Raw genomic sequence first — 22,985 nt, 5'->3', positions numbered from 1 at the left:
GCGGGCATCTGACCTCTGTGTGGACACAGCACGTGTCAGGCGGCCCCCTTTCCAGAGGCAGCCAGGACCGTTCTCAGGCAGTTCTGCTCGGGACTATTACTTCCCACAAAGTTTTGCTTTTGAATAAAATTAGCTGAAAGTGTGCTTTTGCTAGTGTGTGTCACATATGTTTCGTAGTCAGTGCCGAAATTACTGTAAACACTTTCAAAATAACTTCACCACCTGGAGTCACTTGCTTCTCCCTCGTGTCTTTCACCTGTAATGATAAGAGGTGAGCTCCAAAATTCACAGTGAGATCTTTGCCTTTTCAAAGTGGCTTGCGATTTTTACCAATGTTAGGTTCTTGACTATTTCCTGAAAACACAAAAATGAATTGCTCTCAAAGATTCAGTTGCCATTTATATGACCACACCCTTAGAGAGTACACACACCACACCACAGCCTCATGCTTGATGTAGGCCTCTGGGGTGTATACTAGTGGTCACGTGGCCACGTGGTTGTGTGTCCCACAGTGGTGCCTAGTATCTGCGCCCTTGTAAAGTCCCCTCCCCTTGAATCTGGGCGGGGCCTGTGACTTACTTTAATCAATGGAATGCAGCAGAGGTGACACTGGGCCTGTTCTGGGACTAAACTTTAAGAAGTCATGGCATTTTGGGGGGCTTGGGACCCCTGTGTATGTAAGATGTTCAACTGTTCTGCTGGGAGACCATGTGCAAGCTTGCCAAAGAGGGTCTACCAACGGACAAATCTTACGGTGCTTTAGGCCGGAGAACCTAAATCTTTTTTAAAAAATACTTTTTGGCATCTTTCCTCTCCCTGGGGTACTGAGTGCCTGGGACAGAGAGATGAGTCCTCACAAAATCAGGAAGTACCGTACTTACCACGCATTCATTCATCAGTCACTCGCTGAGCAGCCGGGCTGACGAACGAAGAGATGCAGGGATGGACAGGATGCAGCCCTGCCTTCCCGGAGTTCGCAGTCTGGTGGGGGAGGCCATGTGGTCAGCACACACGTTCAGCAACGGGATGGGAGCAACAAGAGAGGAAAAGAATGGTGCTTACTGTGGCCTGCACAGGGAGGGGAGGAAAAGCCTGGCTGTCAGGCAGTGTGGGGAGGGCCAAGGAAGGCTTCTCAGGGAAGGTGACATAGGAACGCAGATTGGAGCTTGGTGTGGAAGGATATCGGGCGGGGAGAAGATCACACGTGAAGGCTTGTGGAGAGAGAGATCCTGAGACTTGGGGGGCCCACAAGTCCTTCTGTCCAGCCTGGGGAGGGGGTGCCCATGGGGGTGGCCGGAGAAGCAGCTGGAGAGGTGGGCAGGCATCAGAGCATAGATGGACAACTGCACCAAGGCTTCACGTGTTACTGGCTGAGGTGAGCTTGGACCTCGGGCCGGAACCGTTCCCACCAGGGATATCTTGCTGAAAAATACCCGAGACCATGCCCTCTCCTGCTGAAACACCCCACCAGCCTCTACTGCCTGCTGGATCAGGCCCAGATTTCCAGGCTGTCCCTTCAGTCCCCTGCTTAGGCCACCTCCCCGCTGCTCACCCTTAGTGCTCCCCCCCATCCTTCCCCCACCCCCACCCCTGGCTAACTTCCAGGTGAACCCCGCCCCTCTTGCATGACTCCCGGCTCTCTCCCCACTGAAGAAGAGGCAACTGCTCAGGGCTCAGCAAGCGCCTTAGCCACTCTGTGGCTGAATTATAACGGGACCCTCTCTCCCTCTCTTTTTTTAATTGAAGCATACTCAGTTTACAATGTTGTGTCAATTTCTGGTGTACAGCATAATGTTTCAGTCATACACAGACATACATATATTCGTTCTCATATTCTTTTTTATTATAGGTTATTACAAGGTATTGAATACAGTTCCCTGTACTTACATGGTAGGACCTTGTTGTTTATCTGTATTATACCTAGTAGCTAGTACCTGCAAATCCTGAACGCCCAATTTATCTCTTCTCACCTCCTTTTCCCCTGGTAACTGTAAGTCTGTTTTTTATGTCTGTGAATCTATCTCTGTTTTATAAATAAGTTCATTTGTGTCAATATACAACGGAGACAAGACAGTCTCTTTGGCAAGCGTTGTTGGGAAAACTGGACAGCTGCATGTACATCAATGAAGCTAGAACACTCCCTCACTCCATACACAACAATAAACTAAAAATGGCTTAAAGACTTAACCATAAGACAAGGCACTATAAACCTCCTAGAAGAAAACATAGGCAAAACGTTTTCTGACATAAGTCTTAGCAATGTTCTCCTAGGACAGTCTACCCAGACAATAGAAACAAAAGCAAAAATAAATGAATGGGACCTAATTAAACACAATGAGACTCTCTACCAGTGGGTCTCCCCTTCTAGACTCCATGCTCCTTGAGGGCAGGGCACCATATTCATGTTCACTCTGGACGTTACTGCCTCTCAGGAGAAGCACCCCCAGAGCTCTCCCCTGGAAGGGGGCTGAAGTGAGAGGAGCAGCCTTTCCATAGGAGACTGTCCCCCACTCTGCAGCCTGTGTGGCAGCAGCCTGCTGTAGCCAGTCCCACCTCGTCCCCAAAACACACACACAACATCGATTCAGTCTTTTCAGCCACAGTAACAGGGCGGTGGTGACAGAAAGTGTTGCTCAGGCCACAGGCTGGACACAGAAAGGAATTCTCCCAGGAAGAAACAGAATTAGCCCCACTCTCTCCCTCACGCCTGGAGGTGACAGCTTCCTTTAGGCGGGTAATCCACCATGAAGGCCGCATTCCACACTAGCCGCTCTGGACTAGGCCTGGGGGAATTGCTCCTGGAGAGTGACAAGTGGGACTCGTCTGGGTCATTTGTCCATCGCACCACACGCAATTCAGGCTGGTGCTCCTGGTCTGACCTGGTGCTGGCTGTGAATGAAATTGGCCTCAGACAGGTCGAGTGCTGGACCCCGCTCGCCCTTGGCTGGGAGCGAGCTTGGACAGCTGACTGGCCGACCGGCACGTGGCTGCCGGCCTAGCCCAGTCCTTTGCCTGCTGTGCCGTCTGAGTTGTTCACCTCAGAGCCCTGTCCCTCCCTCATCGGGGCGAGGAGACCCTCCTGCCAGGTCTTCCTCATAGGGTTGTCACTGAGTGCACACCAGATGATGACAAAGGCGGGTGTGGACCCTGCAAGTATGTCCTCTCAGTCGGCAGTCTCTGCTCACTTGCCCGAGGTGCCCTCCGCTGAACAGAAACTGTTCCGTGTGACGTCAGAAGCCTGTTCACACTTCTCAGGGTTGTGGTTTTGGGTCTTTCCCGCCACTAGGTCGCAATGATATTCTCTCATATTTTCCTTTATTAGCTTTGGAATTTTTGATCTTTTGTCTGTAGGTTTTTAGTCTGTCTCGAGTCCATCTTCGCTATGAGACAGAGGTCCAGTTTTCTTTTTCTCCATAGAGTGAGCCAGTTTCTCCAGCACCATCAACTGTCCTGTCAATTTATGTTGCTGCCTTTATCATATCTCATATTTCCATATATTCACGGGTCTTCCTCTGAACTCCTCATTATGATCCATTGGCCTGTTTATGTGGTCCTATGGTAAAATCGCGCTTTAAAAAATTCCTCATCGGGCGAGCCCCTACTTTGTTCTCTCCACCTCCAAACTGACTTAGGAATCCATGGACCATAAATCACCCATAGAATAAAATTTTAGAATAAAGTTGCTGAGATCTACCAAAAGAATCCATCTGGACTTTTGATTGGTGTTACATTGAATTTTAGGTTAATTGGAGGAGAACGTCCATTTCTGTCATGTTGAGCTCCTCATGCACAGCCATAGACTGTCTCTCTGCTTAGTGAGACCTCTTCTATGTCCTTTATAAGATGTCCCCATTTTATTTCCTCCATAGCATTGTCACTATGTGATCATTCTTATTCATTGATTTCTTTACCTGATTACAGTCTGTCTCTTCCTACCATCTGGCCATAAAACATAATCAGAGATCCCTCTTTTATTTACCTGTGTCCCCAGTGGCTACCTATCACTGACCCTATTTTACTGTGGAAAGAAACTGAGGCTCTGAAGGGTTGAACTTCCCAAGGTCACACAGGTTGTCGGCCACAGAGCTAGATTCACAATGGAAGAGAAGTGAGGAAACGCATCTTGGGGTCAGACAGTGGAGGGCATGGTACTAAGGAAGCATTTGGCCCTTATCCCTGTAGGAAAAAGGAGATTCTAGGAGACTGTGAACAGGGGGCAGGAAATTGGAAAGGGAGAGTCAGACGCTCCAACAGGCAGTGGGGCAGAGGCCAGAGAAGGTGGGGTTCAGGACATGGGGCAGAGATCCCTGCGAAGGGGAATGGAGAGAATTCATCCAGAGGATGGGAAACAGGCTTCCAGTCCTGGGGAGGGGGGAAAGGAACCCTGCTGGCTGTCAAGACAGGGAACAGGCTTGGGAATGACTTTTAACATTTAGGTGTATACATCCCAGGTTTTCATCCCTGCATTCTGTATCTGTAAGTATATATATATTTTCCTTTTTAAAAATAAGATCATACTATACAGAACTACTTTTGAAATTTCATATTTTCATTTACCAATATAGTGTGGAAATATTTTCAGGTTAAAACATAGACATTCAAATCATTTCTGTTGGCTGCGTTGTATTCCATTGTAATGATGCACCAGAATGCAATCAACCTCCTGTTTTAGACTTTAGGTTAATCTTATTTTGATATTATAAATATTCATTATGTAGTAAATCTCAGTAAACATCATCAAAAAATTACTTCCCTAGGATAAATTCCAGAAATAGAACGGTTGGATCAAAGGTTATATATATTTTTAAAGCTTTTAAAACTTATTATCAGTTACATTAAAAATTACATATTTCCCAAAATTTGTATCAGTTTGTACTACCACTAGCAGTGTTTGAGAGTGCTCTGTGGCAGATTGCATTAAGGTGACCTCAACAATCTCTTCCATCTTACATAGTTTCCCAGAACTTTATCACTGCCCCATCAAAAGGTGGAGCCTAGGGCTCCCCTTCTTGGACCCATGCAGGGCTTTGTATCTGCATCCTGTGTAAGCCTTTATGAAGTCCGGCAAAAGTTAATGCTGTTTGACTTTTGAGACTAGCACCTAAAAATGCCAAGCCCTTCCAGCTTGCTCTCTTTGGATGCTTGCTCTTGGAAACCAGTGCCATGGTATGAAGAAACCCAAACAGCCCATGGAGAGACCCACACAGAGAGGAACTGAGGCCCTCTGCCCACTGCCTAGCTGAGCTTCCAGGTGACAGCCAGCATCGACCTGCCAGATGGACCACACCCAGATACACTGCGTGGAGCAGAGATGAGCTGTTCGCTGCTAAATTCTGTTCAAGGTGCAGGTTCATGATCAAAGTAAGTGATGTCGTCTCACACTGCTGAGCTTTGGAGTGGTCTGTTAAGCAGCAGTGGATAACTGACACAGCTCATTTCTCCCCGCTCTACCTGCCACTATTTTTTTTTCCCTTTCATTTTTGCCAATAGGATAGAGGAAAGTGGCATTTCTCATTTGGTTTCAATACTTTGGCGCATTATTTTCAGCAGAGTTTTAGTGATTTTCTTATTTACAATAGAACTTTAAGATACTTTAATTCTGTTTATTTTACTTGTCATTTTTTTCTTTTCAAAAGAAATGTTGATAGCAAAAATTAAAAACCATACTTAAGTATTTAAGTCAGAGCCAGGACGAGGGTGAGGCTACAGAGGGACCTGGGCACCACATTTAAGGAGGCACTCACTCTCAGGTGCGGACCTCACTGGTGGGGCCCTGAAGATAAGTGTCTCCTTCAATTTTGCACCTTCCCTTGCTCACACGAGTCGCAGCCCTGTTTTAAGTCCACCCAGCCTCACTTTCTAGATATAACTGCACTGGTCGTAGTACGGTGTATATTCTTCAGGACTTCTTCTAGACAAACATTAACACATATATAGCAATGTTACAAATTACACTATTAATATATATGAATTATTATATTACATTTAATAATTTACTACATTTACATTAAATTACATTTAATAATTACATTATTATATATTTAGTAATAAAGATAGTAGTAGATAGTAATATTTATGTTTACAGAAATGTATCCTTGGAAATCTTATGTCAATGCTTGCAGACTAATCTCATTTTAAAAAAATTTATCTATTTATTTGGGGAGGGAGGTAATTTGGTTATTTATTTTTTAAATGGAGAGACTGGAGATTGAACCCAGGATCTCGTGCATGCCAAGCAGGCACTCTACCACTGATCTATACCCTCTCCCAAACTGATCTCATTCTTAAGATGGTATACGTTGTAATAGTTACCCCTTTGCTATGTTTATGGCATATATTTTCCCAATTTTTAAATATGTAGCTTGACTTTCTTTTTAATTTATTTTTAAAAATTAATGTTAAGTAGATTAAACTCTCACCTTAGTTATACTTTCCTTCATTTTTATATTTTTCCCATCTACATATTTTCCATTTATATATTTTTCAAAATTTTTATGCTTACAAAGACAGTATTCAGCTATATTTTCCTATACCTTAGTTTTACATCCCTGGGGTTTATTTTGGTGTATGGTGTGAAAATGGGATATTTCTGGGTTTTCCTTAAATAATCAATATTCTTAATATCATTTGCTGAACTCTGTGACCATTGGAAGTGTTGAGGGTTGAGGACTTGACAGGGACAGTGCAGAGCAGATTCAGGCTGGAGGAGGTTTTCGGTCCCTTCCAACCACAAGTGACAATTCTTGCGGCAGAGGCTTCCAGGCAGGCAGTCACTGGTGAGGGGAAGGACATGCCATCATGATGGTGGAGGAAGGAGGTTAACAGGCAGCATTGAGGCCCACTCTCCTCTGGGAGAACCCTGCCGCCCCAGGGAAAGGCCTTTTGCTCTCTCAGTATAGAGGTAAGCAAGTCTTGCCAAAGAAGCACCTGGAAATTTGCCAGCCCGGCCAGGTAGATTTCACCCTAGACTCTATAAACAGATGCTTCTTGAGTCTTCTTCAACACTCCCAAGGCCAATGCCCCCAGGGACCACCACCTTAGCTTTACCCTGTTGTATTGGCAGAGGTCCCCCACCTTTGCCTTGTGACTTCTAGACTCTTTCTTCCCTGCCTGGTACCCACACCTGGCACACACTCTCCCAGGCACGGGTGACACCTAGAGGGAAGGGGCAGAGAGGGTGAGCAGAGAGACTGAGCCATCTGACCCTCCTGGAGGCCATGGTACCCCACTCACAGGGGTGACTTCTCTTCAGGGCAGAGACCAAGGTCTGGGGAGGAGATCCCCCTGTGAACAGTCTCCACAGCTCCCCTACCCCACTCTGTCAGGGAGGAGCCAGGCCAGAGGTGGACCACCTCTTGGGGACCTCTGCAGCCCAGTGATGGCTTCTGAATGAAGCACCCCATAAGCCTGTGGTCCCTCCAACCCTGCTCATGAAACCCCTTTGTGGTTTTCCTTCCTTCAGGTCTCGGGGAAGCCTCCCCCACCCCCAGGCCATTCTCTATCCTTCAGAGCACTTACCGCAATCTGTCATTTTCTTCTCACTGGTCTGTCATTTCCTCTAGGGTGTAAGTGCCATAACAGCACGTCTCTCTGCTCTGCTTAACCCCAGCTTCCAGCCCAGCGCAGCATTGAAAAACATCCTTGTATTTTTTTAAAAGAGTTTTTCACTTAGACTTTCTCGTATTCACTGCTTTGCTGGACTTGGCCTGTGCTCTCTGCTCCGCCTGTGGTGCCTGCTTCCTCCTCACTTTCCTTGCTAACACCCACTCATCTGTCAAAACCCAGCTCAGCTGCCTCCTCCTTTAGGAAATCATTCCTGAACTCAGTACGTAACACCCCAGGCAGAGATGAGCTTCTCTGTCCGGCCCCAGAACCAGGAACCTTTGCTTTGCAGGGCTCCTTAAGGACTCTCTCCTGCACAGGAGCTCTTCCAAGGTGCAGAGAACAATCTAGAAACGGGAGGGCAGTGTTCAAGTCACAGAAGCCCCAGCTCCCAGCTTGGCAGCCTGGGTGGGGGAGGGGACCAGCTGGTGGGCGAAGCCGGTTTATCGATGCTGCTGGGAGCCCTAGGGAAATCAAGGTGAAAGGCAGCAGTTCGCTAAGGGGGAGGCTCACCCCTGTTTATCAATCAGAGGGGCTGGGGCAGAGTGAAAAGATGTTCGGCTGCCTGCCAGAGGCCACCCTAACGAAGGTGACTCACAGCCCAGCCACCACCAGGGTCCTGATGGCCTCAAGTAAGACCCTGCCTCCTGCCTTGGGCACTGTGAGCAGATACCGCTGCCCCCGAAGGCTTTTTCAGCCTAGTCATAATTCTAAAAACCCAAGCCTGGTTTTAGAAAACATGGTCGCTGGAGCCAGAAGGGCTGGCTAGGAGAAATCCCCTGCTCTTGGCATCATGTCAGGTACCAGGTGGCCTGGTGGGCGCTGGCCCCGGGAGCCTCATTCACCCTTTTGTGGGCCTGTCAGTCCCTCAGCCTCTCAGCCAGGGCCTGGTAGAGCAGGGTGGGATGAGCAGAGCCAGCCTAGGAGGATGGAGGAGCAGGTGCGTGACTAGAGCAGGGACACACAGAGGAGACACCAGAGGCCTGCTATCCGCCCGAGGAGCCAGGCAGCTGAAGAGGTAACATAGGGCTAACCCAAGCAGGGAAGGAGGGGTGGACCCTTGCCTGCCCCCGTCTACCCTCCCCACCCAGCTGCCCCAGCAGAGGGAGCTCGCTTGGCACCCCACCTGCTCTACCCAGTGCTGGGGCCATCTGAGCAGAGTGAAGATGTCAAAGAGAAAACCCCAAATCGGATTGAGGCTCCTGTTCCCCCTTAATGAGGTTCATTACCGGCTGCTCTGATCCTTGTAAAACCCAGCAGGCCGGATTGAGGGCAGGCTCTCTAATCGGGCTGACTCCTCCCCGCTGAGCAGCCAGCCCAGGCCAGCGGCTCTGGGCTCTCACAAACAAGCCGTCTCCTTCCTGGAGACGTAGGAGACCTGGCTGACGATGGCCAGGCAGCTGCAGGCAAGGTTCCTGGAGCAGAACTGAGAGCCCTGAGGCAGGTGCTCCCTGGGAGGGTGGGGGCAGAAGGAGGCGGGATTGCGGGGCTAGAGGCACAGAGAGCTCTGTGGGCAGTGGAGGGGGGCGCCCATCCAGGAGAGAGGGGCTGGGACAAGGGCACCTTGTTCCCCGCAGGCCAGGGGCTAAGTGAGCTGGCTGGATCCCAGGTGAGGCTGGGTTTTGCGCATTCTATCCAGACCTGGACACTATGTCTCCAAGTAGCAAGTTAAAGAACACACCGGTGCTTGCCTTAACGAAAATAATTTATTCCACAGCCTCCCTAACAGTGGGGTAGCGTGGGAATCAGCATGTGTACAGCGCTGTCCTCCTCCTCTCTGAAGCTTTTAACCTCTACACGATGGCAGGTGGGCCCGCAAGGGGAACACTCCCGTCATTCCAGCTCCCTCCACATTCAAAGATGAGCATCTATTTCGGAGACTAAAATCAAAGGCCAAAAGACCTAGCTCTGAGAAGGGTGGAGACCAATAGGGAGAAACCAAAGCACATTCAAAGCAAACGCTTCACTGGACCTCTCAAAGCTAAGGCACTAGAGGCCCCACCAGCTCTCCCTAGACCCCACACCACCTGCTGGTCAGGGCCCGCTGAGCCAGCCACTCCCCACGCCCAGTGCCACCACACCAGCTCCAGCCTGTGCCCGTCCTGCAGCAGAGGTTTGAGAAGGAGCCAGCCAGAGGCTCTCCTCCCATAGACCTCACCTGGGAGACCAGCATGACTTCCAGAAGCTTCCATACCCCACCCTAAAGCCAAACCCCGCCCAGGGGGTCTGAGGGGCTGCAGGACAGGCAAGCGCAGAGGCCAGAGGCAGTCCTTCCTTCTCTGGTGCAAAAAGTTCTTCATATCCAGAAGGGAGCAGGATGGATGGAGTCCCGGGATGCGGGGAGGAGTTCCACTCCAGGTCCCCCAGCCCCAGGGCCCCTCCTCGGGAGATGGGAAACTTTGGAAACTGTGGCCTCACTTGCCCCAGTTTAGGGCCAACACCAAGCGGGAGACATTGAAGCTTCAGCGAGAATGAGGCAGGACTTCAAATAAGCTGAAAAAGAGGAATTTGGTGCTGAGAGGCCAAGGATGGAGCCGCCCAACCCCATTGCCCAAGGCTGCCCTCCCCCTGTGCTAGCAGATGACCCTGGGTCCTGTGCATGTCTTCGTGTCTATGGAACACCCCTTTCCAGAAGGTGCCAGGAGGTTCACTAGAGCAACTGGTTTTCCTGGATTTCCTTGGACAAGGAGCAAGGGAGGAGGGGAAGAGGGTAGGGGGCGGGAAGAGTCCCTGGATGGCAGCTCCCTCTCTTGCCCCCTCCCAAGTTGGACAGTTCAGGCTGTGAGGTGGCTGGCATGGCCCTTCAGGGCCCTCATCCTGGTCCGGAAGTAGGTGTACACGGCCAGCAGGCCCATGAAGGACAGGGAGTAGAGCCCCACACAGAGGCTGATGTCCAGGTGGGAGATGTTCCCTTCCAGCACCTGCAGCCACTGGCCCTGCCTGGCCCCCGCCTCGGGCTCCCCCTCAGGGATGCTGGCCAGCTGCTTGGAGCTGCGGCCCACTCGCCTCAGCTCTGCAGGGCCTCTAGGGAGGTTCTTCTCGGCCAGGAACTCAGCCAGCAACACGGCTCCTGTGTCTTGCCTGGTCAAACGTTCCTGCCCTTTTGGCTGCTGAAGCTCTGCTATGTGCTCAGGAGGTCCCCAGTCTGGCTCAGCTGTGGCTGTGCCAAGGCCAGGGTGCACCTCCTGGGGGTGACTTGCCCCAAGTCCCTCTGCTGGAACATCTGAGACAGTGGCTCCAGGGAGCTTTGTCCCTGGGTCCACAGTGGCCTCAGCCTTCTCAGGGCCCAGAGTAAAATTGCCAGTCGCCAGCTCCAGCTCCACCTGCTTTGGGGGGACTCCCATCCTCTGTGCACCCCTCCGGGGGCTCAGCCCAGCTGAAGGAAGGTCCAGGACGATGTTGCTTGGGGAGAAGTGGGTCTTGAGGAAGGTGAGGGTGTTGCCCAGGTCCCACACGGGTGCACCCCGGAGTTCGTTGTGGCAGGCAGAACAGAGCTCGCGGGGCGGCCACTGCACCTTGGGGAACTGGGGGTCCTCGCTGGGGGCACCTGGGGAGGAAGCACACACAGGCTGGCTGTGACCCACTGGCCACCCGACAACGCAGACCTCATTCTTCCATTTAGAAAGGTAGTTTCCCCATCTGCAAAAATGGGGCACGAGAGGGCAGATGAAAAACCTAGCACAGGGCCTGGCCCACAGTGGAGCCCAATAATAGGGCCTTGCTGGGCGCCGGGCAAGAAGGACTCCTTCTCGCCCCTCCCTGCCCCAGGACCACTGCAGTTTCCCTTCCAGTCCCTTCCCCGTGTTAACCCACAGTCTCCCTTTGCGGACCTCGCTGCTGGCCTGTACCCCGGGACCAGATGTGGAAGAGAGCAGGGAGACTCAGATGACCTATCTCCCAGTCTTTGGTTGGTCTGCTAGTATTTATCTTTTTGTGTGTTTTCTGAAATTTCCCAAGTCTTATACAGTGGAGATACATTCATTTTGTAATTAAAGGGAAGATGTTTTTAGAACAAGAGTTCAAGGCACAAGGTAGTTATGAGGCATTCTCCTTTACCCCCCTCTCCCCCCGCAGCCCTCTGGGGTAGGGAAGAGTTAGTGGAATTTCTGCCTCAGGTGGGCCCCAGGGGGTGGGGTGTGGGGGTGTGGGGAGGCCTGGCGCCTGGACGGGGGTGGGTGGGGGAAGAGCACTCAGTCAGGAAGTTGCCCTGCCCACCAGGCTTTTGGAACCCCAAGCAGGGCCGGTACCGTGGGCAGAAGCCCAGGCTGCGTCCCAGAGGGCCTGCCACGGGCCCCTGGCCCAGCGCCACCTGGGGAATGCCAGTCAGCCCACGTCTCTCGGAGGAGGCCCCTCTTCTAGGGAATTTAATAGTGGAGGGAAAGGTGCTGGCCAGAATGAAGCAGCAGTAGCAAGTGACGTGAAAAACAGAATGGTTATTTTGGGGAGGGAGCAACGAGCAGATTCTGAGGCTCTGGCGGGAAGCGATGCTGACCGGGCCCTGCAGTGTGAGCGCTCCGCTTGCACCTGCTCACTGTTACTAGCTGATCTGAAAGGAGCCCTGTAAAGAGAGCAGGCTACCGCCTTCCTTCCGGGCCCCTCAGCAAGCAGCATAGGCGGCAGCAGCTGGGCTCTGAGGGAAGCTGGGAGCCTGCCTGCTGAGGTCATGGGGCTGGAGGGTCAAAGGGAGCATTTGGTGGCAGGGGTGGGGCAGGGGGAGAAGGGGAGGGGGGAGACACAGGCACGTGTCTGCTTTTCAAAGTCCACCAGGAGGCCCCAGGAGATGAAGACCAAGTGCAGCCCCTGCACGGCCACCTGCTCCGCTGCTCCTTCAACCCCAGCCCCGCCCCCGGCCTCACCCCCGCGTCCCACCCCTGGGGGGTCTGTGGCAGCCAAGCCCACTTCCTCTCTCCCCACAGACAAGCCCAGGCTCCCACCCGCAGATGGCTCCCTCCCCACCCACCAGCTTCTGGTCACCCCCGTCCCCAACCCGTTTAATGCCTTTGCCTGTCAGACCCATCAGACTCCTGTGCACGGGGAACAGAGAACACTGTAAATGAGGGCAACTCAGAAGATAAGGGTCCCCGCTGGTATCTCTAGGAAGGACCTGGTTTTTCTTTTCAAGCACATTTTATCAGTAGACCCCTCCCAGGGGGTGGAAAGGCCCAGTTTTCTCCTCTCTATTGGTTTGAGTAAGGGACCAATGGCCAGAAACCTCAGCAGAGGAGGCAGGAAGGGACCCCAACAGGCCAGAGGGAGGGGCCCTGGTGAGGGGGAGAGAGTGAACAATGGCGTCGGCACTGGAAGACCAGAATCTCGGGGTGTCAAAGCTCTGTTTCCTCATCTAGAAGATGGGTCTGATGATACTGACATGCGTCAGCAGGGCTGGCAGAGCGCGCGAAAGGGCTCCGGGCCTGAGGGGCACCGTGAAACATGGGGTGTCACCTGTGGGCAACAAAGTTCCCGTCTCCTGCCTCTGGTCCAAGACTCCAAAGTTCCCCCACCTCATCCTCCCCCTGCAGGTGACCCCAGCCTTGGAGGTGGCCCTTCCTTACCTGCGAGGCGGGCATTGACCTTGTTGTGGCTAGACCAGAACCAGAGGGCGGCGCTGTTGGGACTGGCCACCAGGTGCATGGAGGCAGAGGCCATCTGCTCGAAGTGGCGCGCGCAGTCCCGGCAGCCGAAGAAGAAGCGGACGTAGCCCCGGATGGCCTGCAGCACCTCCTGGGCCTTGGCTGCAGGGGAGAGGACACGCCAGTCACGGGCTGCTTGCTGCTGCCGGCCCCAACGCTGCCCCCGCCACAGGCCCTCCGTGGTCACCCCTGCTCAGGGAACACATACCCCAGCACATCTATGAGGGGCCCAGGGTCTCCGTGCCTACTTCACCTCCCAGGGGTCGCTTTGAGTTGATCCCATCTCCTCCCAAACTCTTAAACCTCAGCCTCTCTTTTCTGGCACTTATCCAGGCCCGCATCACTTACTGACAGGATAAAGTCCAAACCCATCGTTGACATGCTCAGGCTCTTTGAGATGTGGCTGGAGAGGAAGGCGGGGCCAGAGTGCCCACCACCCAAACCCTGGGCCTCTACTCTGCCCCTCCTGCTTTAGGCTTCCTGTTCCAACTTGCTCCCCATCATGCCTCCTCCCCAGGGCACTACAACCAGAGTCCCTCCTGATCTGGCTCTGCACACCCCCTAATTTGTCTCCATCTCCACTCGGCCCCCTATTCCCTCCCACTGGGCCCTCTGGATTGGCATCAGCACAGGCTCTGAACACCCTCCACCTTCTTGCTCTGACACCTGGCTCCTCCCTGAAGACACCGCAGTTCCCCCAACCCACCCCTCCTAAACCCCTTTGTCTTCCACACTTCAAATAGCTCAGGGCTGGAGGTGGTGGGAGTACCCTCCCTCCCTGCTGTTGGCTGCTTCCAAACTCTCTCTCCTTCCTGCTGCAAAACTCCTTAAAAGCCCATCTCCTACTCTCACCCCTCCATCCACTGGGACTCCAGCACCCTGCTCTCTGTCCTGCCTACCCTCATTCCCTGCACCATCAGGCAACTTCAGGGCCCACACCAATCCACGCCTCAATTTTCACCTCCGCGTCCCCCTCGGCTCCTGCATCTACCTCTGCCACCACCCCACCGCCTGCCCTGCAGCTTACAGACTCACCTCCCACCTGCCCTCACGCTCTGGACCTCACCTGCTCTCACCTCCTCCAAGATTTTACTCCTGTAAATATTTTCTTTTGTTATGACATCATCAACTTCTCCCTCGCGTGGAAGAACGTATACCAACAGGGTAAAAACAACTACAATAGAGAAACCCCTTCTCTGATCCCAGTGACACCCAAATCGCTCCCTCATTATCCTCAATTTCTCCCCTGCTCTTCTCTTCAGCCCAATCCACCCAGGCCTTTCTCTCCTCTCATCCACCAGAACAGCTCTGGCCAGGGAGGTCCTCACCTGGCACCCCCCTCCCCGGTGCAGCGCTCTCCCTCTTGGAACTCTCTATTTGGGGAGCCCTCTTCAAACCGCAATGGCTGCTTCTTCTTCGTCGCCTTTGCTGGCCCCGGGTCCCCTAGCAGAGGTCTGGGTGCTGAATGCCCCAGAGCACAGGCCTCAGCATTCTTTTCTGCCCACCCACTAATGGGCTCAGCCAGTCCGAGGCCACGGGATTTGTATCGCTACCCTGGACCTCTCCCCAGAGCTCCAGACTCAGCTGTCTACATCTCCGTGCAGATGCCCACAGGCACAGACCATTAAACATGCCCTCCCCCATCTACTCCCCCCCACCCCTGAGCCTTCTCATTTCTCGGCTCACAGGACCGGCATCCACCCGACGTTCAGGCCCAACAAGTCCACGGTCCAACCAAAGTCTCTGATCTTGCATTTTCTTCATCACTGAGTCCTATCAGCTCTATCTTTAAAATACCCCCCAAATATTTCATGTGCACACCTACTGCTCTAGTCCCGGCCACCACCACTAGTCTCCTGGGCCAGTTCCACAACTTCCCAATTGGCTGTCCTGCCTCCATCATGAGCCCTGTGGCCCACCCTCCACCCAGTAATCATCTCTAAAGCATTGATCGTCTGTATCATTCCCCTGCTTGAGGTCTCCAGGAGATTCTCATAATGCAGAAACTGAAATCCAGCTCCCTCCTTCACCAGGACCTCCATGTGCCCACCCCTTTTGCCTCCCCCACTCCCAGGCCCTGCCACACCGGCCTCCTGTGGGTGCTGCAAACACGCCAGACACGTGCCCTGCACTTGCTAGTCCCTGATCTGTGTTTCGGGCTGCACAGCGTCCTCTGAAATTCTCAGGCTGAAGTCCTAACCCCAGTACTTCAGAATGTGACTGCATTTGGACAGAGGGTCTTTAAAGAGGTGACTCAGTGAGAATGAGGTCATCGGGGTGTATCCTGATCCGATGTGACTGGTGTCCTGGTAAGGAGAGGAAATTTGGACCCAGACAGGCACACACACAGTGAGGACCACGTGAAGATGCAGGGTGAAGATGGCCATCTATAAAACCAAGGAGAGGCCTCAGCAGAACGGACCCTGCCAACACTTTCGTCATGGACTTCCAGCCTCCAGAACCGAGCAAATGCATTTCTGTTGTGCAGGCCACCCGGGGTACAGCGCTCTGCTATGTGGCCTGAGTGGACTCAGCCAGGAAGGCTCGTGGCCTGGATGTCCCACTGCTGCCCCCCTCTCACCAGTCGGGTCTCAGCGCAGGGGCACCGCCCCAGAGAAGCCTTCCCCAGCCAGCCAGCCTGTCTAAACACAGCAGCCCCTCCCCAGCCCCTCTCCCGCACCACTTGGCTCTGTCTTCTTCACAGATTTATCATCACACCTGAAATGATCTATCTGTGTGTTTACTGTCTGCCTCCTGCCACTGGAATACTGTCCCCTTGAGGTAGGGACTTCTGGCTGCATGCACCGCCATACCCCACCCCCAGAGCAGGTTTGGTTCTCGGAGACACTTCATAAATACTGGCTGACAGACTGATGGCTGTCCGTGTGCCCAGCAGCTCCTCTAATTCCCCCTGCCTCTGCACAGGCTGTCCCCTCTGTTGGGGACCCTGTCCATCAGCTGACTTTTACTTACATCCTCTTGCCCCTCCAGACAGCGTGGAACACCCTCCTCTCCCCCTTGGCCCTGGGCCCTGCAGGGCAGCCCTCGGCCCACCTGTCTCACAGTCCACTGGGAGAAGGGACATTTCCTGTCTACCTCTGTATCCTCCAGGCTGAGCCAGGGCCTGGTCCCCCAGTGAACGTGGACTGAATTGGACGTCCACCTGTTCGGCTGTTACGTGTGGCTGTGAGACAGTGTGGGTCATGGAGAACAGCTGTGTGGTTTGGGGACAAAACAGGGCAAAGAGGGCAGAGTGTTTCCCATAGAAAATGATTTTTTCAGTGGGAAATACAGTAAAATTGTTCAGAGTCCATGGTATCAGCCACATAAATTGTGAAAGAGACCAAATTCTTTTATGGGAGTATAAAAAAATAGAACCACAAATTTTTCATGAAGACTAAAAATAAAGCAAGCTTGCGGCTATGAGAAATCCAGGGATAAGCTACACACCCCCGAGTCTGGTGGCTACTCCAGGCCTGCCCCACTCTGGTTTCACGCTGGTCGTGTGTGGACAGCTGCAAACGCAGACTGCCCTAAGTCCAGGCCTGCAGCAGGGAGCCAGGGGAGGGCAGGGCAGGGCGGGGCGGGGCGGGCTGAGGCACGGGGTGCACAGGCCCCAGACTCACCTGTCTCTTGTGAGGGGTCGACATTCTGCCGAGCTGCCTGCACGGTCAGGAAGTGGAAGAGGAGCCACAAGGAGCAGGGAAAGCCCCGGAAATGCGGCTCGCTCCCCTGGCAGCCGACCCAGTTCACCTTCTTGGCAATCACACTGCCCTAAGGGACACATCTGAGTGTGAGTACATATATAGAGAAGAAAAAGGAGCTGGCATGGGGGGTGAGGAGAGTGGCTTGCAGGAGACTCAGAGGTCAGCACACAGTCTGAAGACAAACGGTCCCTCTCTCAGTCTGTCAGTTTGACAGTGGCATTTCCCTTTCACTGGCTACGTCTGTCAAAGGAGCAGCAGATCTGAAAACCCAAGACACAGGTCAAGCCATGTCCTTATTCCAGCCTCAACTTTCCCATCTATAGAAGGGGTTGATCTCCGAGGTCCCTTCAAGCTTTGACATTGCACACGTCTGCAAGGTTTTGTGCCTCTGCTGGCTGACACGGCCCACCTGTGTCAACAGCTGTGTGAGCAGGAGCCCAGAGAGCTGCCCATGGAGAGAACCAGAACGGATGAGCAGGATGGGCCTGGAGGCAGCAGAGAGCTGTAGTTAAAATCTCTCTCACACCGGTGGTCTCACAATTGGTTCTAAACCTCAGCGCAACCACTTACGGGCTGTATGATCTTAGACAAGTTGCTGGACCTCAGTGTCATCATCTGCTAAAGGGGGCTATGTCTGCCTTCCCCCAGCGTGGTGAGGATTGCATGAGGTATGCGGAGACAGCTCAGTAAGGAGCAGGTTACTAATTACTAATGGAAGGACCCAACCAAGATCACTGACTCCTTCCTGAATGCAGGCTGGTGACGGAGGAGAGAGGTGACAGGGTTAACCCCTTCCACTCCCAGAGATCTTCCTTCACCCCCAGCCCACCCTGGACTCACCTCCTTCCTGTTGTCCAGGGCAGTTTTAAAGAAACCGTAGGGGATTTTCCTTCTCTGCTGTTTCCTCAGCCAGTCATTCACGGAGTGCAGGAAGTTCTGGACTAAGGGCTGGCCAGGGTAGTACTGCAGGAGGAACAGGCGGGCTGCAGGGTGAGACGCCATCCCTGCGGAGTCCCACAGTCCCGGGGAGGGCAGGGGGCCAGGCTGAGCTGGGCTGGACCTGTCTTTTGGGGATGTTACAAAACTACTAGGAACACATTCTGCCTAAGACTCAAACGCGGGCTCCTCCCTACCTTTACTCTGGGGCACCCAGGAAGGCACGGGGGAGGGGTGGCAGAGGCTCTCAGTGGCCCTCTCCAGGCTGCAGGCGCCTGGGCTGACCCCTGACCACATGCCCACTGGGAGGAAGGCTGAGCACACGGTCCTCTGCTCAGGTGATCTGCTAGAGCGGCCGACTCGCTGGCTAACTGGCCGGCTGGGCTAGGCGGGCAAATGGGCTTTCATTTGCATTCCACGGGCTGCCAGTGGGCACAAGGGAGCCCAGGGGCTTACAGCCGAGATCCAGATCTTGATGGGAACTCCCAACAGTCTCTGAGGAGCATGAAAAGCTACTCTGACAATAAGTCAACCCAAATCTGATTAGTATCAGCGCTTTAAAACCACAAGGACTCCAGGGAGGAGGACGGGTGCGTGTGCACACGTGTGGGCAGGCACAAACACACCCGGGGTGGGGGGCGGGGGAGAGAGAGAGGAGGACGCCTAGCAGAGCAGGTCAGATAAACCACCAAGAGGCAGGTCAGGAGGACAACAAGCAGAAACTTGGAGGGAAAAGAGCAAAGAAAAACATTTTCGAGAAGAAGGGTGCTGGAGACAGGAATGATCACTTAACAGAAAAACCTGCCAGGGGACCCAGTCCTCTGAGAAAGCCATGGTGTACTCTTATCAAACCTCCAGGCTGTCCCCCAGCGGGAAAAGTGGCCAGAAGGAGCCCTGCGCTTTGATGTGCTCCCTCTCGGTCACTTACACGAGCCTCGGGGCTCTCAACCCAGATTTACAGCTTCAAGTCAGCGTTTCTCACTGACCTTCACCCACTGTCCTGACTTGGATAGATGACGCCCTTCAAGGCCACAGTGTCAGAAGGAAGGATGAATTAAGGGGCTCTGGACTACGGGGAGTCACGGTCTACCCAGAACAGGGAAACCCTGGTGACCGCACGCCACCCAGTGGCCAGTCGTGCCAGCTGCTTCCATGAGGGAGCAGGGAGACCCCGGCCGCAGGGCAGTGCCACAGCTGACAGTTCCCCAAGGCTGAGTGGGCAGAGTGGGCTCTGTTACCCTCCAGGGTTTCCGTGCCCCACGCACGTCATGGGTAAGGGCATGGGTTAGACAAGACGTGGGTGCACATCTCAGCTCAGCCGCTCACTGGCTGGAGGACCTTGGACAAGGTGCTTTACCCCTCTGGGCCTCCATTTCCCCTCTCTGTGACGGGGTAACGCTAGTTCCCACCCCCTGGAGTTTGCTCTGAGAAATACAGATAAGCTAAAACACAGAGGAGCACTTTGCAGAGTCTGACACCCTGTGAGAGCTCAAGAAATGCTAGCTGCTACTTATTACTACTCAGCAAGAATCTACCCAAGCCAGGGGAGGCCGGAGTCCTCGCGGTCTCCGGGCTGTGCTGCACAGCTCAAAGAGAGCCCCCCCTACAGCCCGCGCCCCGGGCCTCTGCTCCTACGTGGCGTACGCCTCTGCCCCGAGGCCAGCCCGGTCCTCTCGGGCTTCTGGCGGGGAGCACGGCTTCACCCCCAACTCCCGTGGGCAGCTCAGCAGGACCACGGAGAGGGTGCCACTTAGGCCTCTGTCCCACTCAGACATTTCCTGAGCCTCATTCTCTCCCCTCACGCTGGCTGCAATGGCCCCACTAGGGGCCAGACCAAAACCAGCTTTGAGTCCAGCTGTGAGATGCAAACAGCAGGCAAGAAACAGCTCCCCTGGGGAGAGTCCTTCAGCGTGGACTGGACTGGGGGCTGTGGGTCCCTCTCGGCACTTGGCGGCCCCTCATATGCCAGGAAGGACAACACACAGAACTGCTGGAGGCGTTTCCCTCTGATTCTCTGGGCTGGCCACCCCAGGCCCCAGCGACCTGGGGACCAAGCGGCTCTCAGGGACTCTGAGGAAAGGCTCTAGTATCAGACTGGGCTGAAGAGCAGGGCCCAGTCTGTGTGGGAGGGACGTCTGACTGCCTCAGACTCCACAGCACTATGATGAGCGCCCGCCACCCCACGGGCCGGGGCCTCAGTGTAACCACACGTGCGTGTGACTAAGCCAAGGGCGCCAGGGGCGAGGGGCTGGCAGTTCCCAAGGGAAGGCCATAGATGACCCCCAGAGGTAGCCCCAGCTGCCCACAGACCTGCACTGAGAAGGAGGGGCTCAGACCTGGCACCCAGGGCCAAGGGTGGCTGAGTCAGCACTCAGCCTCCGAAAGGGACCAGAGCCCGCATCTGACTCAGCAGTCCTGGGCAGCCAGAGCATGGGCTTTAAGTAGGGCAGCGCTGGCAGTGGACCCGGAGCCAGAGGCTGGGAGGTGGCGGCAGCAGGTGCAGAGGGAAGAGGCAGTCTGCATCTCACCTTCAGACATGAGGGAAGAGCGAGGCAGAGAAAGGGCACAGGCTCTAAACCTGGGACCTCAGGTCAAATCTGGGCACACCTCCTAACCAGAGGCCTAGGGCAGACCATTTGAGCAACCTGTGCCTCTTAACTGGGGGTAACACTTGCCACCCTGTGTCGAGATTAAGAGGGTTAAATGCCTGACACATATCAGGTCCTCAGTAAGCAGGAGCTACACTTCCTGGAGTAGCCATGCTGGCAGGAAACTGTACAGGAATAAGGAAGGCATGGCTAAGGCCAGGGAGCTGGGTCAGACTCTGGCCAGTGTTTGGGATGGAAAAGAGTAGATTCAGAAAAGCCTTCTTTCCTTCACTGTGGGGTCCATGGGTCCTGCTTTCCCAAGGACCACAGCGGGGAGTGAGAGGCCACACTCCAGACTCAGCCTGAGGTAGGGACTCAGGCAGGCAGAGCCACAGGCACTGAATTGGCTGGGAACATCCCCAGACAGGGAATACCTGGCCCTGTGTCCCACCCACCGCCCTGCACAGGGTGGGGTGGGGGGAGGGGGTCGTCCCTGGAGGTGCAGGGCCGGCGTTGGGTGTGGCTGAGGCTGCAGAGTAGCAGCCCGTGGTGGACCGGTACAGCTACGGGTCCAGATGTCCAGCCAGACCACCAGCCCCTGACGGAGGAGTTGGGCTGACTCCTCCAGGCGCCTGCTTGCAGGGATGTGCACTGACCCTGGGTGGAGCTGCCGGACAAAGGAGGCCAGGGCCCTGCTCACCTGTGCCAGCACTGCCATGAACTTTTTCAGGGCCACCAGGCGTTGCCCCTCCAGGATGGAGAACTTGCCCACTTCTACCCGGAGTATGTAGTGCAGGGCAGATTCCAGGTCAGCCATGTAGATCTTAGAGCTGAGGACCCAGAGGGAGCCAGAGAGAGAAAAGGGTATTAACCACAGGGCAAGGGCTGGGAAGGTGCACTCAGGGCCAAAGGAGAGAAGAGGAGGCACTACTGATAGTCACAGAGTCCTGTAAGTTAGCACTTGACTCAGACAGTAACTAGCTGTGTGACCTTGGGTGAATTATCTAACTTCTCTGAGCCTGAATTCCTCATCTATAATATGGGGATAATAAATTGCTCACAGGTAGGCTGCTGAGAGAATTAAATGAAAGCACAAATGCAAAACTCTCAGCAGCTCCTGGTACAGAGCGAAGTTCCCCCTCCACAGGTCAGCCCCTCCCATCACTCACTAAAGCTGTTTTAATCAGGCCACTAGTGGAAAGTTGAGCTTCATTCTCTGTTCTGAACAAAGACCCCTAGGGACAGACAAGTAGACTAACAGGGGCACCCACACAACACAGTTCTGGAGAAGCCGGGCCTCTTGGAAAGGCCAAGGGTTTGGCTGCCCACCAAGGCTGGGCACAGGGTGTGGGGGGTAAGCAGAGCACAGTCCCTATTTATTTGGGGGCTGATCCCAGCCCCGATGGAAGGGTTGCAGGCTCCAAGTTCGCTGCTCCACCCCGTGCCCATCATGCTTGTGGGATCTGGGCTCGGGGCCCCGATGGGAATGGCTGCTCCTCTACCCCTGCCTCCTGACGCCTGGCGTGCATTCTCACCTCGTCCTACAGTGGGCTTGCTCTGGGAGCTCAGTCAATTCAATCCAACCCTCCAGCCTCAGTGCCTCACCTGCAAAATGAACCACTCACTCCTGCCCCACCTGCCTCCTGAGGTGGCGGGGAGCCAACAAGCAGCTAAGCAGTGAGTACTGTGGCCACTTCCCCTTCATTTGCTGCCAAAGTCCCCTCTCTCTGCTCCACTTCTGTGTCCTTGGGCCTCAGTTTACCTCTCCGTTCCTGTGTTCTACCTCAAGAGCAGCCCTCTGAGTAAAGGAGAAATTGGACAAAGTACCCAGCAGAGCCTGGCATTTAAGGCTAGAAGTGTCAGCTAGCGTAGCAATTTGAATGACCTGAATAATCATAATGACCATTCCCACCTCTTGGCTTCTCTTTCCTTCTTACCTGATTTACTAAAAAACCTCTTCATAAGCACTTTCCACTCTTAGAGTCCCTCATGCCAGGATGCAAAATCCTTCCCGAAACCAGATGGCCCAGCCCCCAATCCTCTTGTGCAGCCCCCTGATGGGGCCACCTTCTGGACTCAGCTCTGAGCTTCCTAGTCAGCCATGTCCACCTGGCATCCTCGTGTTTACAACTGTGCAGGAAGACACGGGCTACCTCAAAGAGTAGTGAGCTCCCCGACACCAGAGGCATTCAAGTGAGATCAGGTGTCTTCCTAAAAGCGATGCTGTGAAGGCCCTGCATCTGCCCTGCACAACTGATATTCATGGTGTCCAGCACATTGCAGCTCTTCAAAAGTATTTGAAGAAATACGTGCTTGGTTGGAAAGTTGTTTGGAGGCTGCAGATTATCCTTCCAAGCTGATTCTACTTGCTTTTGAATAGAATTAAGCTTAAGGAATGTGGGCATCAGAAAGTATTCGTTCCAACATGAAGGGTACAGTCGGCAGACATCGGGGACACTGCCAGTGGACACTGCTGCTCCCACCATATCTAAGACTCTCCTGTGTATGGCTGGCAGCCGGGG

The 22,985-nt window shown here is 53.9% G+C and overlaps 1 protein-coding gene across 2 annotated transcripts in view; it reads right to left on the bottom strand.

Annotated features, from left to right (window-relative positions):
* Positions 1-9,289: 9,289 nt before the first annotated feature.
* QSOX1 (quiescin sulfhydryl oxidase 1) overlaps positions 9,290-22,985 on the bottom strand; it is a 38,523-nt gene continuing 24,827 nt past the window's right edge. Inside the window, exons 8-13 of one of the 2 annotated variants that reach the window (XM_031435661.2) lie at positions 21,164-21,293; positions 17,780-17,902; positions 16,859-17,006; positions 13,155-13,334; positions 10,926-11,149; positions 9,290-10,095 (exon numbers count right to left, since the gene is read on the bottom strand). In XM_031435661.2, the coding sequence (XP_031291521.2) occupies positions 10,087-10,095; positions 10,926-11,149; positions 13,155-13,334; positions 16,859-17,006; positions 17,780-17,902; positions 21,164-21,293 (814 nt within the window). In that variant the 3' untranslated portion in view covers positions 9,290-10,086. Of the gene's footprint in view, positions 11,150-13,154; positions 13,335-16,858; positions 17,007-17,779; positions 17,903-21,163; positions 21,294-22,985 lie in introns of both variants that reach the window. The other variant, XM_010992914.3, reaches the window with a different exon arrangement.

This window comes from Camelus dromedarius, chromosome 23 (genome assembly GCF_036321535.1).
Source record: "Camelus dromedarius isolate mCamDro1 chromosome 23, mCamDro1.pat, whole genome shotgun sequence".
NCBI classification, from domain to species: domain Eukaryota; kingdom Metazoa; phylum Chordata; class Mammalia; order Artiodactyla; family Camelidae; genus Camelus; species Camelus dromedarius.
This window is presented reverse-complemented; position numbering and strand designations above follow the sequence as displayed.